Source organism: Lepus europaeus, chromosome 23, assembly GCF_033115175.1.
Source record: "Lepus europaeus isolate LE1 chromosome 23, mLepTim1.pri, whole genome shotgun sequence".
In the NCBI taxonomy this organism is placed as follows: Eukaryota; Metazoa; Chordata; class Mammalia; order Lagomorpha; family Leporidae; genus Lepus; species Lepus europaeus.
In genome coordinates, this window is record NC_084849.1 from 15,783,956 (window position 1) to 15,799,465 (window position 15,510).

At 50.3% G+C, this 15,510-nt stretch overlaps 1 protein-coding gene across 1 annotated transcript in view; it reads right to left on the bottom strand.

Annotated features, from left to right (window-relative positions):
- Positions 1-15,510, bottom strand: part of GCN1 (GCN1 activator of EIF2AK4) — a 72,575-nt gene that overhangs the window by 22,832 nt on the left and 34,233 nt on the right. Inside the window, exons 25-37 of the mRNA XM_062182408.1 lie at positions 13,954-14,109; positions 13,366-13,547; positions 12,475-12,555; positions 11,988-12,131; positions 10,756-10,883; positions 10,404-10,593; positions 10,156-10,226; positions 5,939-6,104; positions 5,444-5,638; positions 4,855-5,101; positions 4,063-4,184; positions 3,637-3,751; positions 2,698-2,877 (exon numbers count right to left, since the gene is read on the bottom strand). Of these exons, the coding sequence (XP_062038392.1) occupies positions 2,698-2,877; positions 3,637-3,751; positions 4,063-4,184; positions 4,855-5,101; positions 5,444-5,638; positions 5,939-6,104; positions 10,156-10,226; positions 10,404-10,593; positions 10,756-10,883; positions 11,988-12,131; positions 12,475-12,555; positions 13,366-13,547; positions 13,954-14,109 (1,977 nt within the window). The remainder of the gene's footprint in view (positions 1-2,697; positions 2,878-3,636; positions 3,752-4,062; positions 4,185-4,854; positions 5,102-5,443; positions 5,639-5,938; positions 6,105-10,155; positions 10,227-10,403; positions 10,594-10,755; positions 10,884-11,987; positions 12,132-12,474; positions 12,556-13,365; positions 13,548-13,953; positions 14,110-15,510) is intronic.

The window sequence follows — 15,510 nt, forward strand, 5'->3', positions numbered from 1 at the left end:
AATTCCAAAAGGGATACCTAGCTTATCTCTTCCACAAGCCCAGAGAGTTTAATCACTATAAAGACTCATGCGGGCCGACACTGTGGCATAGCGGGTAAAGCCGCCACCTGTAGTGCTGGCATCCCATATGGGCACCGGTTCAAGTCCTAGCTGCTCCACTTCCAATCCAGCTCTCTGTTGTGGCCTGGGAAAGCAACAGAAAATGGCCCAAGAGATTGAGCCCGTGCACCCGTGTGGGACACCCAGAAGAGGCTCTTGGCTTTGTTTTGGACTGGCACTGCTCTGGCAGTTGCAGCCAATTGGAGAGTGAACCTGAGGATGGAAAACCTTTCTCTCCCTTTCTCTCTGCCTCTCCTTCTCTCTGTGTAACTCTGATTTTCAAATAAGTAAATAAATCTTAAAACAAAACAAAACAAAACAAAAAACCTTATGCTAGGGGCTGGGGTTGTGGCACTGCGGGTTAAGCCATTGCCTACAATGCCAGCATCCCATATAGGCACAGGTTCAAGTCCCAGTGGCTGCACTTCTGATCCAACTCCCTGCTAATGTGCCTGGGAAAGCAGTGGAAGACAGCCCAAATACTTGGCCCCCTGCCAAGCACATGGGAGACCTGGATCCAGTTCCTGGCCTCTGGCTTCGGCCTGGCCCAGCCCCTACCCCTGCCCTTGCGGACATTTGGGGAGTGAACCAATGGATGATATCTCTGCTTCTTCCTCTCCCTCTATAACTCTGCCTTTCAAATAGATAAATAATTTTTTTTTAAAAAAGACCCATGCTAACCAACAATTTAAAAACTAATCATTCAAAAATGATCAAGGGGCTGGCGCTGTGGTGCAGCGGGTTAAAGCTCTGGCCTGCAGTGCCAGCATCCTATATGGGTGCCAGTTCTAGTCCCGGCTGTTCCTCTTCTGATCCAGCTCTCTGCTATGGCTTGGGATAGCAGTAGAAGATGGCCTAAGTCTTTGGGTCCCTGCACCCACGTGGGAGAACAGGAAGAAGCTCCTGGCTCCTGGCTTTGGATCGGTGCAGCTCTGGCCGTTGCAGCCATCTGGGGAGTGAACCAGCAGATGGAAGACCTCTCTCTCTGTCTCTACCTCTTTCTGTAACTCTCTCAAATAAATAAAATAAATCTTAAAAAAAAAAATGATCAAAAGACTCAAGTAGTTCTCTAAAGAAGATATGCAAATAGCAAAGATGCTCAACATCACTGGTCATTAGGGAAATGCAAATTAAATGACATGTGTTAGCAACTGACACCCTCATACTTTGCTGTTGTCAATGTCCAGTGATACAGTCATTTGGACATTGGAAAACAGCCTCTCAGAAAGTTAAACGGAGTTACTTCATAATCCCGCACTTCCACTCCTAGGAATCTAACCAAGAGAACTAAAACCTATGTCCACACAAGAACTTTTACACATATGTTCACAGCACATTAAGAACCAAAAGGTGGAAACAATCCATCAATGAATAAAACGATATATCCACACAATGGGTACTATTCAGCCATACAAAGGAATGAAGTACTGACATCTGCTACAACATGGATGAACCCTGGAAACATCAGGCTAAGTGAAAGCGAAACACAAAAGTTATTAATTATGTGCTTCAGTTTACATGAAATATCCAGATCAGGCGAATGTAGAGACAGAATGTAGACTGACACTGTGGGTTGGGGTTCGGGGACAAATGAATGAATGCTAATGGTTATGAGGCTTCTTTCTGGAGCTATGAAAATATTCTAGAACTAGACAACAGTCAACTGTGACAATACCGCAAATTTGTGAATACACTGAAAACCAGCTTACTGTGTACTTTAAAAGTTTTATATTATGCAAATTATATCACAATTTTCCAAAAAAGGTCCATGCATTTTTGTCATTGATAAAGATGAGACTGTTCATGCCTTAGAAATCCCCAGGCCTATTGTACATTAAAAAAGCTGAATTCACAGGAATACAGAGAGGAACAATGGTTGCAGAGACTACGGGGAGGGACAAGTGATGGCTCAAATGATTGGGTCCCTGCCACCCATGTGGGAGACCCAGACTGAGTTCCCTAAGTCCCAACTACAGGTATCTCTGGAGGACAGAGTGTGTGAACCAGCAGACCGGAGCTCTCTGCACCTCTTTCTCCTCTCTCTAGTAAAGAAATAATTTAAAAATAGTAACAAATTCATAAAAAGCAAACAAAAAGACTCCACCATTTTCTGAATAAAAAAACATCTAGCAATACCCTAGCTGAAATACTCCGGGCACTGATGCTTGAAGCAGAAGACTATAATCTAACAAGTAAAACCAGGTTTTTAGAGAAAACACTAGAACACAGTCAGGGGGCTTAACCCTTTCCCTAACCCTCCCTTCCATCAGCCTCCTGGAAAGAGAATGAACAGAAAGTTCCCAAAGCAGCAGACAGTTTGAATGGCACTGAGGGGCCAAAGTGCTATTCACTTCTGCTGGCTTCACGCTTGGCTTAGCACATGGGATCTCTGAGTCCAGCTTCTCTGGTGTCCCCGTGAGCAGCCAATGACATCTCCAGACTTGTGGGAAACAGACTGCTTCCAAACTACCTTCAACTAATCATTTTAGGAAAAGGGCTTCCCAGCATTTAAAAGATGTCTTAACTGAATGGGTGCATGTTTCCTACAGCATCCAAAGGTGGGGGCAACCAGGGTGAGTGCCCTGGCAGGACACATACCCAGGATCTCCGGGTTCCTGATGACAGAGCCGATCTGCCTGAGTGCCTGCTGTCCAGCCTTCTGAACTTTGACGTGGGAGTCGGTCAGCACTTCTGTGAGCTTGGGCACAATGTTGGGCAGGCAGGATGACAGCTGCTTAGGAGCACAGTACGCCATGGCCCCGAGCAGCTCCACCGACCCTATAAACAAACACATGCCCAGCAGTAAATCACTGGGCACAGGCCAGCAGTCACCTGGGCTGGCTACCGTATGGGCAGGGGACATCCGGTCTGTCCCCCTGCAGATTATATTCAAGCAGTCCTCAGAAGGGGAACGGATGGGGCTGGCTTCAGCAGAGGAAGTAAAAAGCTCTTGAGGCTGCTGAGCCTAGGATCCCTGTGAGGGTCAGAGTGGTAGAGGAAAGAAGCAGACCAGGATGGAGGTGAGCTGGTGATCTAGGGGCCATTCACTTAAATGCTGGGGCCCCAGGTTCCTTATCCACAAATGAGGGAACTGATCTAGATCTGTGATGTTCTGAACAATAGGGCAAAGCATGAAGGACCAAGGGAGAGGCCAGGTGGAGAGCCTTAGACTTCAAAGCTCCCACACCACCACCCTTCCCGCCTCCCACAACCAGGGCAGCTCTGCTTACATGTCTTGCATATTAAGGTTCCAGACAAGATCTTATTTTTAAAGAGTTTTACTGAGGGGAAAATGCTTTAAAGCCACAGAACTAGCCACAGAGTAGCCTTAAAGCTCTAGGACTTCTTGTGTGAGGGCTGTAGCCCATCAGAGACTTGGTGTTGGCATGAAAGCACCTGAACTATAGAAGCACACAGCCTTGGCCTTATCACGGGCTGGGCCCACACACAGAGGACAAGAGCTGAGGATACCTAGATCCCCGATGATTGCAGTTTTCAGAACAGCAAGCTGAGAGAGACAGAACAAAGCAACCATACCGGCTTTGGTCCGCCAGGATTCCTCCTCCAGGGCAGCCAGTAGGGAGGGGAGCACCAACTTCACGCCATGAGCACTGAGGTTGCTCATCACAGCTTTGGCACAATCATCTGCAGCCTCAAGGAAGGAGAAAAGACGTTCAGGGGCCTCCTCACCCAAGCAAGGGTCCAGCCCTGATGCAAGTCCTAGTGGCCTACAAGGAGCCTCACTCACCAGGTGTCTGTGTCAAACCAAGACCCACAGACACAGCTGAGAACACATCTTTAGTGGGAATCAGGGAAGTCCACACCAGTAACAAGGGCCCCAGGTGCAGGCAGAAGGGACTACAGCAGTGGGACTACAGCAGGTGCTCCCAGCACCTCACAGACTCCCCTGGCTGACCCTCCTGCCTGTGAGTGGCTGTGTGCATGTGCAGTCTTAGGACTTACCTCACGCACATACTGGTTTCCGTCCCCGAAGCACAGCAGCAGATGGGGCAGCACGTGAACCACGTACGGCTCGAAGAGCTTCCCCAGCATGGTACAAAGCATCTCAAAGGCAAACAGGGCTCCTGAGGTGAGAGAAATAGGCCAGCTGGGACAGCCCCAGGGGACTGAGAGGGCTGGCAATTTTCCTGCACCTCTTTACCCTCTGGGACCTCTCAGAGCACTGTGAGACTAATGCGCAGTACACACTATCTCAGCTTGAGAAGCCACACAGCAGGGCCATGGCAGAGCCCAAGAGGCCAGAGCAGGAGAGTCATGCACCTAGCCAGGCAGAACCTCCCAGCAAGGGGCACTGATGAGGAAGACGGCAGAAAGCTCAGCAGCCGGCATTATGAGCCCTGGTTTGAGTCACGGCTGCTCCACTTCTGACTCAGCTCCTTGCTAAACTGCCTGGGAAGGCATCAGAAGACGCTTGGGCCCCTGTACCCATACGGTGGACTGGATGGCGTTCTAGGCTCCTGGCTTTAGCCTGGCAGAGCCCTAGCCATTGCAGCAACTTAGGGAGTGAACCAACAGATGGAAGATCTCTCTCTGTCTCTCCACCCCATCGGGAACTCAGCCTTTCAAATAAATAAATATTAAAAACAACAACAACAAAAACAAAGGCAGAATGTTCAGGCCAACTCAGGAGGGTCCGCGCGGTGAAGGGTCACACACATGCAGGTACCAGCCCATCAGCTGGGGAAGAAAGGCCGCGGTCCCTCCTCCTGCAGCACCACGCTCAGAGGCACTCACCCTCTCGCCGGCGGAAGTTCTTCTTATCCTGGATGGCGTCAGTCAGTGCTGCCATCATTTCCTGCTGCTTCAGTGACAGGATGCCCAGGCCCTTCACCAGGCCTGCCAACCCATAGGCGGCCCCTTTGCGCTCTGCATACTTGTCGGACTCCAGCAGCTGCTGCATGAGCCTCTGGATCATCCCCCCAGCATCCTCCTTGATGGCTGGCACGAGAGGTGGCAAGCAGCTGGCCACAGACTCCTGCACCTATGGAAGGGGCCTGCCTCATCAGCACAGCAGGCACGACTGCCTTTCTGGTGACTTGACAGTTCTGTGCAGCACTCACTAGATGTCCCCAAGCCCCATCTCCGCCCCTGCCCTGGGTATTACAGGAGACAGAGAAGCAAACAGTGTTCTGTACCCTCTTCTGACATGCATGCCCCATCAGGTGCATACTACAACCTGCTGGTAACTATACACCAGGCTCTCCTCTGGGAGAGGGGATGACTCCTCACAGAGAATGGGCCCTTCGGGGTCCCCCACTGGGCTCCTAGCAACCCTCTGCCTATTTATGGTCAGTTCCCAATTCCCAGGTCAGGCAGCATGTACCTGCTGAGAGGGTGTGGAAAGGGCAGCAATAAGCTTGGCAACAATGGGTTTCACTTTGGGGTCACTCTTATCCAGGTGCTTGGCCAGGGAGCCCATCAGGACCACCACACTCTGCCGCACGGCATCGTAGCTGGCATCATTAGGTGCATTCTTCAGGAATTCCTCAAACACTGGCAGCAGCGAGTTGACATTCTCCTAGAAAGTCAAGCCACCCAGAAGCTCAGGCCAACCCCACAGGCTGTACCTGGGGATGATGGTCTCTGCACAGGGACCAGGCCGGACAAGTCAACCAGCAATGCCAGCCGCTTTCCCAGTTTTCCAGAAAGACTGCAGCAGGTTCATAAGAATTTAACAACCTCTCAAGGTCTTTCTGGCTCAAAAGATATGCAATTTCCCAGTGTAGGCTAGTCATGCCCGCCAGGATGTCTGGCATTCAGCACTTCTGTGTCCATGGCTCAGCCCTATCTACTTGGCTGGTAGAATGAACCCTCTTACCTTCCCATGGGTGTTGAGTGTTGCAAGAGCTGCGTCTAACATGCACTTTCGGACGTCTGGGTTTCGGTCATTGAGGGCATCAGGGACAAAAAACTGAAAGAGGGGCTTCACCTGAGAGCTGTCCAAATACTGGGAGAGTTTATTCAAGGCCAAGGCCAAGCCACACCTGGAAAGAAATGGGAGCATGTTGGCAATCTGGGGCCAGCCTCTGGGGCCTCCTGTGCTGATGGAAGCATCAACATGTAACAAGGAAAGAGGTCCTGGCAGCAGCCAACAGGGCTACAGGACAGGGAAGGCACAGCACAGAGCCCACCACCCAGTGCTTACTCAGTGGTCTGAAACTCGTCAAATTGAGAGCCACTTGCCATCTGCCCCAAGTTCACCTTCTACATGGTGACCTTGGGTGGGAGGCTGTTCCACCTATTCCCCCACATCTGAGTGCAACGCCATTCTTCTACCTCCAAGGCAAGTTGTAAGAGAAAAGAGGAATCAAGATGCAAAGGCACTTGGAGGCCTGGCATTCTGGCACAGCGAGTCAAGCTGCAGCTTATAATGCCAGCATCTCATATAGGAGTGCTGGCTCAAGTCTCAGGTGCCCTGGCTTCCGATACAACTCCCTGCTAATGCACCTGGGAAGGAAGCAGATGATGGTCCAAGTACTTGGGACCCTGCCACTCACAGGGATGGAGCACCAGACCCCTGGCTTCAGCCTGGCCCAGCTTTAACTGTTGCAGGCATTTGGAAAGTAAACCAGGGAATGGAAGATCTATTTGTCTTTCCCTCTCTGTCACTCTTCCTTTCTTTTTTTTTTTTTTAATAAAGATTTATTTATTTATTTATTTGACAGATAGAGTTACAGACAGTGAGAGAGAGAGAGAGAGAGAGAGAGAAAGGTCTTCCTTCCGTTGGTTCACTCCCCAAATGGCTGCAATGGCCAGAGCTGCACCAATCCAAAGCCAGTAGCCAGGTGCTTCTTCCTGGTCTCCCACGCAGGTGCAGGGGCCCAAGGACTTGGGCCATCTTCTACTGTTTTTCCAGGCCACAGCAGAGAGCTGGACTGGAAGAGGAGCAACTGGGACTAGAACCGGCGCCCATATGGGATGCCAGTGCAGCAGGCAGAGGATTAACCCAGCGCACCATGGCGCCAGCCCCATCTTCCTTTCAAATAAATCATGAATCTTAAAAAAAAAAAAAAAATGTAAAGGCACTCAGAAGTGAACACTCTACAAAGGCCAACTGTGCTGTTCTTCACAGTCACAGAGCAATTAAGAAGGTCCCTGGGGGCCAGCGCTGTGGCGCAGGTTAATCCTCTGCCTGTGGTGCTGGCATCCCATATGGGCGCCTGATCTAGTCCTAGCTGCTCCTCTTTCGATCCAGCTCTCTGCTATGGCCTGGGAAAAGCAGTGGAAGATGGCCCAAGTGTTTGGGCCTCTGCACCCACTGGCTCCTGGCTTCAGATTGGCCCAGCTCCAGCCTTGCGGCCATCTGAAGAGTAAACCAGCAGATGGAAGACCTTTCTCTCTGTCTCTCCCTCTCATTGTCTGTACCTCTACCTCTCAAATAAATAATAAAGAAAATTTAAAGGAAAGAAAAGAAGGTTTCCTGGGGCAAAGAATCTGCTCTATCCCTAGCTGATGGTCTGGAATGGAAGAGAAATGAACCAAAATGATGAGTCTGAGATGATGATATGCTAATTACCCTGATTTGATCAGGGTATAATATATACATGGATCAAAATATCACATAAAAAAAACAGGAAACAGGGGTGGACATTTGGCATAGCAGTGTAGATGCCCACATAACGTATCAGAATGCTTGGGCTCAAGTCCCACCTCCCTTCCTGATTCCAGCTTCCTCAATTCTATGCCCTGGGAGCCAGGAGGCGATGGCTCAAGACCCCTGCCACCCACATGGGAGAGCTGGATTGAACTCCTGGCTCCAACATATTTGGGGAGTGAACCAGTGGATGAGAGCTTTCTCTCTCTCTGTGTTTCTCAAATACACAAAAAGAAAAGAATTAAACAAAGATGAGTTCATATATCACCTCACACTGACAAACAAAACTGCATCCAAGTGGAGAAAGGCAGAGTCAGACACCCAGAAAACTGACAGCACCATGTTTTGTGGCTGCTCTGGGAGAGGTGTCTTCCAAACTCCTACTTGTTCCAAGAAAACTGCCTAACCATTCAAATGCTACTTATGGGCTCTCACTGAACATTTTGCATAGGTTTTCTTTCTTTTTCTTTTTCTTTTTTTTTTTTTTAAGGTTTATTTATCTATTCATTGAAAGACAGAGAGAGAGGGAAAGACAGAGATCTTCCATCCGCTGGTTCACTCTCCAAATGGCTGCAGCAGCTAGGACTGTGTCAGGCTGAAGCAGGAGCCAGAAGCTTCTTCCTGGTTCTCCATATGGGTGTAGGGGACCAAACACTTGGGCCTTCCTCTGCTGCTTTCCCTGGCACATTAGCAGAGAGCCGAACTGCAAGTGGAGCAGCCAGGACTCGAACCAGCACCTATATGGGATCCCGGCATCAGAGAGAGTAGCTTTACCTACTATGCCACAACGCTGGCCCCTGAGTAGTTTTTTTGTTTGTTTGTTTTTAAGATTTTATTTAGGGGCCGGTGCTGTGATGCAGTGAGTTAATGCCCTGGCCTGAAGTGCCGGCATCCCATATGGGTGCTGGTTCAAGACCCGGCTGCTCCACTTCTGATCCGGCTCTCTGCTATAGCCTGGGATAGCAGCAGAGGATGGCCCAAGTCCTTGGGCCCTTGCACCCGCCTAGGAGACCCGGAGGAAGCTCCAGGCTCCTGGCTTCAGATCGGCACAGCTCTGGCCATTGTGACCATTTGGGGAGTGAACCAGCGGATGGAAGACCTCTCTCTCTCTGCCTCTCCACTTTCTGTATAGCTCTGGCTTTCAAATAAATAAATCAATCTTTAAAAAAAAAAAAAGACTTTATTTATTTACTTGAGAGGTAGAGTTATAGACAGAGAGAGGGAGAGACAGAGAGAAAGGTCTTCCATCTGCTGGTTTACTCTCCAAATGGCCACAATGGCTGCAGCTGGGCCAATCCAAAGCCAGGAGCTTCTTCCAGGTTTCCCACACGGGTGCAGGAACCCAAGGACTTGGGCCATCTTCTACTGCTTTCCCAGGCCATAGCAGAGAGCTAGATCAGAAAAGGAGCAGCCAGGACTTGAACCAGTGCCCACATGGGATGCTGGTGTGGAAGGCAGAGGCTTAGCCCACTATGCCACAGTGCCAGGTCCCCTGCATAGGCTATTCACTTATTTTGTATTTATTGGAAAGGCAGAGACAGAGAGATTAACAGAGAGATCTTCTGCCCACTGGTTCGCTTCCCAAATGTCTGTTATGGCCAAAGCTGGACCAGGCCAAAGCCAGGAGCCTGAAATTCAATCCATGTCTCCCATGTGAATGGCAGGGACCCAACTACTTGAGCCATTACCTGCTGCCTCCCACAGCATGCTTTAGTAGGAAGATGGATGGGAAGCAGAGCCAGGATTCCAACCCAGACACTCTAATACGGAACGTCTTCAGTGCTGCATCAAATACCTATGCCTACATATTGCTGATTAGCTAGTTTTTTTGTTTGTTTTCATTTTTGACAGGCAGAGTTAGACAGTGAGAGAGACAGAAAAAGGTCTTCCTTCCGTTGGTTCACCCCTCAAGTGGCTGCTACGGCTGGCTGCAGCCGGCACGCTGCGCCAGTCCGAAGCCAGGTGCTTCCTCCTGGTCTCCCATGAGGATGCAGGGCCCAGGGACCTGGGCCATCCTCCACTGCACTCCTGGGCCACAGCAGAGAGCTGGACTGGAAGAGGAGCAACCGGGACAGAACCAGCACCCCAACCGGGACTAGAACCCAGGGTTCCGGCGCCACAAGCGGAGGATCAGCCTAGTGAGCTGCAGCGCCAGCCTGATTGGCTAGTTCTAACAACCCATGAGACAGGGTCTGTTACTGTGTCCTTCATACACTTGAGGAAACAGAGGCCTGGAGAAAAAAAACAACCGTGCCCATGGTCATACAGCTGGCACAGGAGGAGCCAAGACTTGAACTCGGGTCTCTGGACTCTGAGGGAGCTTTGTTCATTCCTTTAACTGTACCATTACGCCACACTGCCTCCTCACAGCACGCACCCCACCAATCTGCTGCATCTCAGCAAGCGCAGAGTGGAACAAGACTGGAACAGTAGTTATATACCTGGCTTCCCACTGATCTGGAGGAGATTCGGAAATAACTCGTCCCAAAGCATCCAGCACTGGGGGTGGCCGCTGCAACAGACAACAGGGTAAATCTCTATGGTACTTTCCCCGACCTAGCCCAGCAGACCAGCAGACCAGCAATAGGACTGTGAGGTGGGAGACCACTGTGAGCCCCAAGACTCCTATCTGGAGTAGCTGAGGGCTGAGCAGAGTTCAATACAACCTCCCACCACCCCGATCACTTACATAGAGCTTCTCCTGGTAGATCTCCATAAGCCTGCCCATCACCTCTGCCGCCTGCCGCTGGTAATGAGCCACTGCTTGGGAGAGGGCATCAGCCCCAGCCTGCCTCACAGCTGCCTCGTGATAGATGACGTCATCAATCAGCAAGGAGCAGAGGTCTGGCTGCAGATCAAGGCCCATTGTCGACCAGAGCCTACAGCACACCAAAGAGGTAGGTCAGGGAGGAAACTACAGCACATGTGCTGCCAACTCCAACCAGTCCTTCTCTCACTGAACCCGGGTACACCAGGTCTGATTAATTCCTAACAGCAGAGAGGACAAAGCAGGGAATAAACAACCTCCTGCCAGCTCTCACCTCTCAGCCAGCTTCCTGATCTCCTCCTCCTTGTCAAACTTGACCACCCAGAGCCTCCGCAGAAGGTTCAAGCCATTCTTCTCATCAGTATCAGGTGTTGGCAATACCATGTGGAGTTCCATCAGCCCCTGGGAGTAGATTGGACTGTGTGAAGTAGGACCTTTCAGAAGAGCCTCTTACCTGCCCCCTCACCCACCCCTCACTGTGGCTATATTTAAAGTTAAACCAATAAAAATCAACTCTGAGTCCCTCAGTAGTATCAGCCACATTTCAGGTGCTCAGTACTCACACATGACAAGCACAGATATAACATATTGCCATCCATGTAGAAAATGTCACCAGATGGCACTGGTGTAGGCACTGCTGTGAATCAGCTCAATTGCCTGCCCGCTCAGACCTCCTCAAATTGCTTTATGAATTGAGGCTGTGTGATGGTACAATTTTTTTAACGTAAAAATTAAAAATGTATGGGGCTAGCCTTGTGGCACAGAGGATTAAGCCACTGCCTATGACACCAGCATCCCATATAGAAGCATCAGTTCCAGTCTTGGCTTCTCCATTTCAGAACCAGTTCCCGGATAAAGTTCCTGGGAAAGCAGCAGCAGGAGACTCAAGTACTTGGGTCCTGCCACCCATGTGGAAGACCCAGATGGAGTTCCAGGCTCTTGGCTTCGGCCTGGCCCAGACCCAGCTATTGAGGCCATTTGAGGAGTGAATCAGAAAATGGAAGATCTCACTCCTTCTGTCACCTCTGCCTTTCAAATAAATAATTCCTTAAACAAACAAAACAAAACAACAAAAAACTTATCTCTAAATAAACAAGACAGACAAAACCAGAAAAAGTACCATCTCATTGTTGAATAAATTTTTAGGAAAAATTAATCACATTTCTATCTATCATCTTTTACATTTTTATTAAGAAAATGCACTGGCGCCCATACGGTATGCTGGCGCTACAAGCAGTGGCTTGACCAGCTATGCCACAGTGCCTGACTCCAAGTGGATTCTTTAGGAATGATCCAAAGCCAACAAGAGGGGCCAACACTGTGGTGCAGTAGGTTAAGCCTCCACCTATGGCACTGGCATCCCATATGGGTGCCAGTTTCCTGATTCTTAGGACCCCCAAATCTCTTCTCCTTGTCTCTAGGACCTCCCGTTAGAGTGAGAGACATCCTCCTAAGACACAAAGTGATAAGGCATGCGGCAGTGGCCCCACCAGAGTGGACACACACCCGGAGTGAAGTCTCCCGCACGCTGGCACAGGGGGACTGCAAGGCACTGAGCAGCACATCCACCTCCTCCTGCTCTGCAAAGGCACAGCCCTCCTCACCACTGCTGCTGGCACACAGGGTAGTCAGAGTGTCTGAAGCCAGGACCTAAAAACGACATCAACCCACTGGGTTCAGCTTGACCAAAGATTTATTACTGTGGGGCCAAACAACAGGATGAGGGAGATTTGAGTGGAGACCATCCACCCCCAAAGCCCTTCTAGGGCAAAGATCCCAGCTCCCAACCAGGGTCAGTGTTGGACCTCAGTAAAATCCCTCACTAGCCGAGAACATTCAGGCTGGCTCTCAAAAGCAGCCCTTCTTCCCAAGTCTGAAAGTGAGAGCTGAGAGAGATGTGGAACCTGAGATCAAGGTCACAAGTCATGGCAACAGCCAACTGAAAACCAGATCACCGTGGGCAGGGTGAGCCCGTCCCAATCACCCACGTCACCTGTAGGCGGGGTGAGCCCGTCCCAATCACCCACGTCAGAAGACGCAGCATGGCCACACGCGGCAGCAACTCCGGGCCATTCTAGGAAGAACAGCAGAAAAGTAAGGATGAGGCTGTGGGGAAGGTCTGTAACCAGCCTGGTGGCCAGTCAAGTGGCATCCTCCTCCCCACAGAAAAACATTCTAGGCCATACAACTGACTCCACTGCCAAAACCTCATTAAGTTTACAATAAAGTCTACAGGCGCTAACCCCAGGCAACTGTTATCCTCAGAAGCTACAAATAAATAAATTCTGAAATGTGCCTGAAGTTCACAGAGAATAGAGATGAAACATAAACAGTTGAAGAGGTACTCAGCTTTACCCATAGATATTTCATTCTTTCACCCATCACTGGCAACATCAAATACTACCTGAGGTTGAATTAAGTTTGGAGAAAAGGGAACTCTTAAGAGACAGATCAGAACATGCCACACAACCTAGCAATCCTACATCCAACATCTGTCCTAGCAACGCTCACATCCAGGTGTGTAAGGGGCATGTCCAAACAACATCGGAGCGGCGTTCAAAACAGGAAAAAGTCAGAAACCACCCAGAATAGGCATCAACAGGGCCAGTTAAGTAAAACATGGTGTAGGATCTCATGTGACCTGGGATGTCAATTAGGCAGGTCCACACGCACTGACCTATCTGGAGGATCTCATCCTAGGAAAGAAACAGCAGGACCCTTTTTTGCATTAAAAAACCCACAATACCACATGTGTAGCAGCCATAGGTATAGACACATACTCTCTACTTCCCCAACCAGAATTGCTCATAGGTCAGCAAGCATCACAAGCCCTGCCTCCCTGATTCCCCTCAGGCCAACGGGAGTGCAGAGCTTCCCTGCCGACCTCATCCACACGCCCAGGCGGGGTGCCAGGGGAGGCCCTCAGCTGGGCGTGGACGGTAAGGATCTGAAGAATCTGGGCCATTCGCTCCTCCTCCTCTTCACTGTGGTGGGGCATCTCAGTCAGCACCATCTTCAGCAACGGGAAGACTAAGGAGAAGGCTGGCGCAGACAAAGGTGCAGCATCTGTGGACACAAGAAGCAGGTGTGATCCTGCAGGCGGGGCAGTGCCCAGGCTGAGGCTGGAAACCCCTGCCAAACCTGCAAGCACATGGTACAACAGGGACGACAGCTGCTGGCTCAATGATAAAGCCAATCCTGCTTCTGCCCTACACACGCCCAGAGGTCAAAACAGAAGCAGATGCCAGTGACAAAAGGTAAACCCTCAATGTGGTCACAGTCTTGGTCAAAGAATATCAAGACTGCACTTAAAATCTTTCATTGGTTCCAAAGCTCCCATTTTTTAGATGATGAAACCAAAGCCAGAGAGGGAAGGAACTGGTCACAGACTCAGGAAATCCCAGGTGATGCTGCTGCTTTTCCCACACTGGTGTAGACCGCCTCGTGCCCGTGGTCCCGTGCCATCCCTTACCTGGCTCGCCCTTGCCCACCCTGCTGGTGATGGTATGGGTGTGCAGCAGCGTCACGGCCCTCTTCACAGCCACTGACAGATCTTCCTGGCACCAGGACTTATCCAGAGCACACTCTGGCTTCAGTAGGCGCAGAGTCACATGGCTTACCAAAGTGCCTGTGACAAAGAGAAGAGACCTGGCAGGGGATGACTCAAACAAAGACACTGAATCTGGCCCAGGCACAAAAAGCAACCCAATGCAGAGGAGCCTGGTCCCTCCCTTAACTTAATAATCTCTTCTGCTCTGCCAAAATGTCTTCAACCTAATTTCTCAATTTTCAGGACAGCTACCTATCACGGGTAGGTAGGCGGGAAGCTCCTCCTTTTGACACTCAAGAAATTGTAAATGGGGCAGGCATTTGGCATCGCTGTTAAGCTGCTGCTGGAGACACTCACATTCCATTTTGGAGTGCTTGGGTTCAAGTCCCAGCTCCACTTCTGATTCCAGCTTCCTACTGACATGTACCCTGGGAGGCAGCAGGTGATAACTCAACTGCCTGAGGCCTTGTAACCCACAGAGTGACCTGGGTTGAGTTCTTGGCTCCTGACTTTGGCCTAGCTCGGCCTGGCTGTTGCAGGCATCTGGGGAGTGAACTGAAAGATGGAAAACCTCTGTCTACCTTTCAAATAAATGTAAATACTTAATTTTTTTTAAAGTTTTTTTATTTATTGGAGAGGCAGAGTTATATATATAAAGAGGGAGAGACAGAGAGAGGTCTTCCATCTGCTGCTTTACTCCCCAAATAGCCACAATGACCAGAGCTGGGTCAATCCAAAGCCAGGAGCCAGGAGCTTTTTCCTGGTCTCCCAAATGAGTACAGGTGCCCAAGCACTTGGACCATCTTCCAGTGCTTTCCCAGGCCATTAGCAGAGAGCTGGATCAGAAGTGGAAGAGCCAGGACTTGAACCAGTACCCATATGGGATGCTGGTGCCACAGGCAGAAGCTTAACCTACTATGCCACAGTGCCAGCTCCAGTACATAATTTGTTTCATTAAAAACAAAAGCTGCCACAGAAAGCTCAGACACTATCATCTAAAACGTGGTCCCCAGAGTGAAAGCAGAAGGGAGAAGAGGAAGCGCTGTGTTGGGCCTAAAAGCATATCCAGCTTCAGGTTCCCAAGGTTGTTTCCACATGAAAGCAAAAACCGGCCGGCGCCGCGGCTCACTAGGCTAATCCTCCGCCTTGCGGCGCCGGCACACCGGGTTCTAGTCCCGGTCGGGGCACCGATCCTGTCCCGGTTGCCACTCTTCCAGGCCAGCTCTCTGCTTTGGCCAGGGAGTGCAGTGGAGGATGGCCCAAGTGCTTGGGCCCTGACCCCATGGGAGACCAGGAGAAGCACCTGGCTCCTGCCATCGGATCAGCGCTGTGCGCTGGCTGCAGCGCGCCGGCCGCGGCGGCCATTGGAGGGTGAACCAACGGCAAAAAGGAAGACCTTTCTCTCTGTCTCACTCTACTGTCCACTCTGCCTGTCAAAAATTAAAAAAAAAAAAAAAGAAAGAAAGAAAGAAAGAAAGC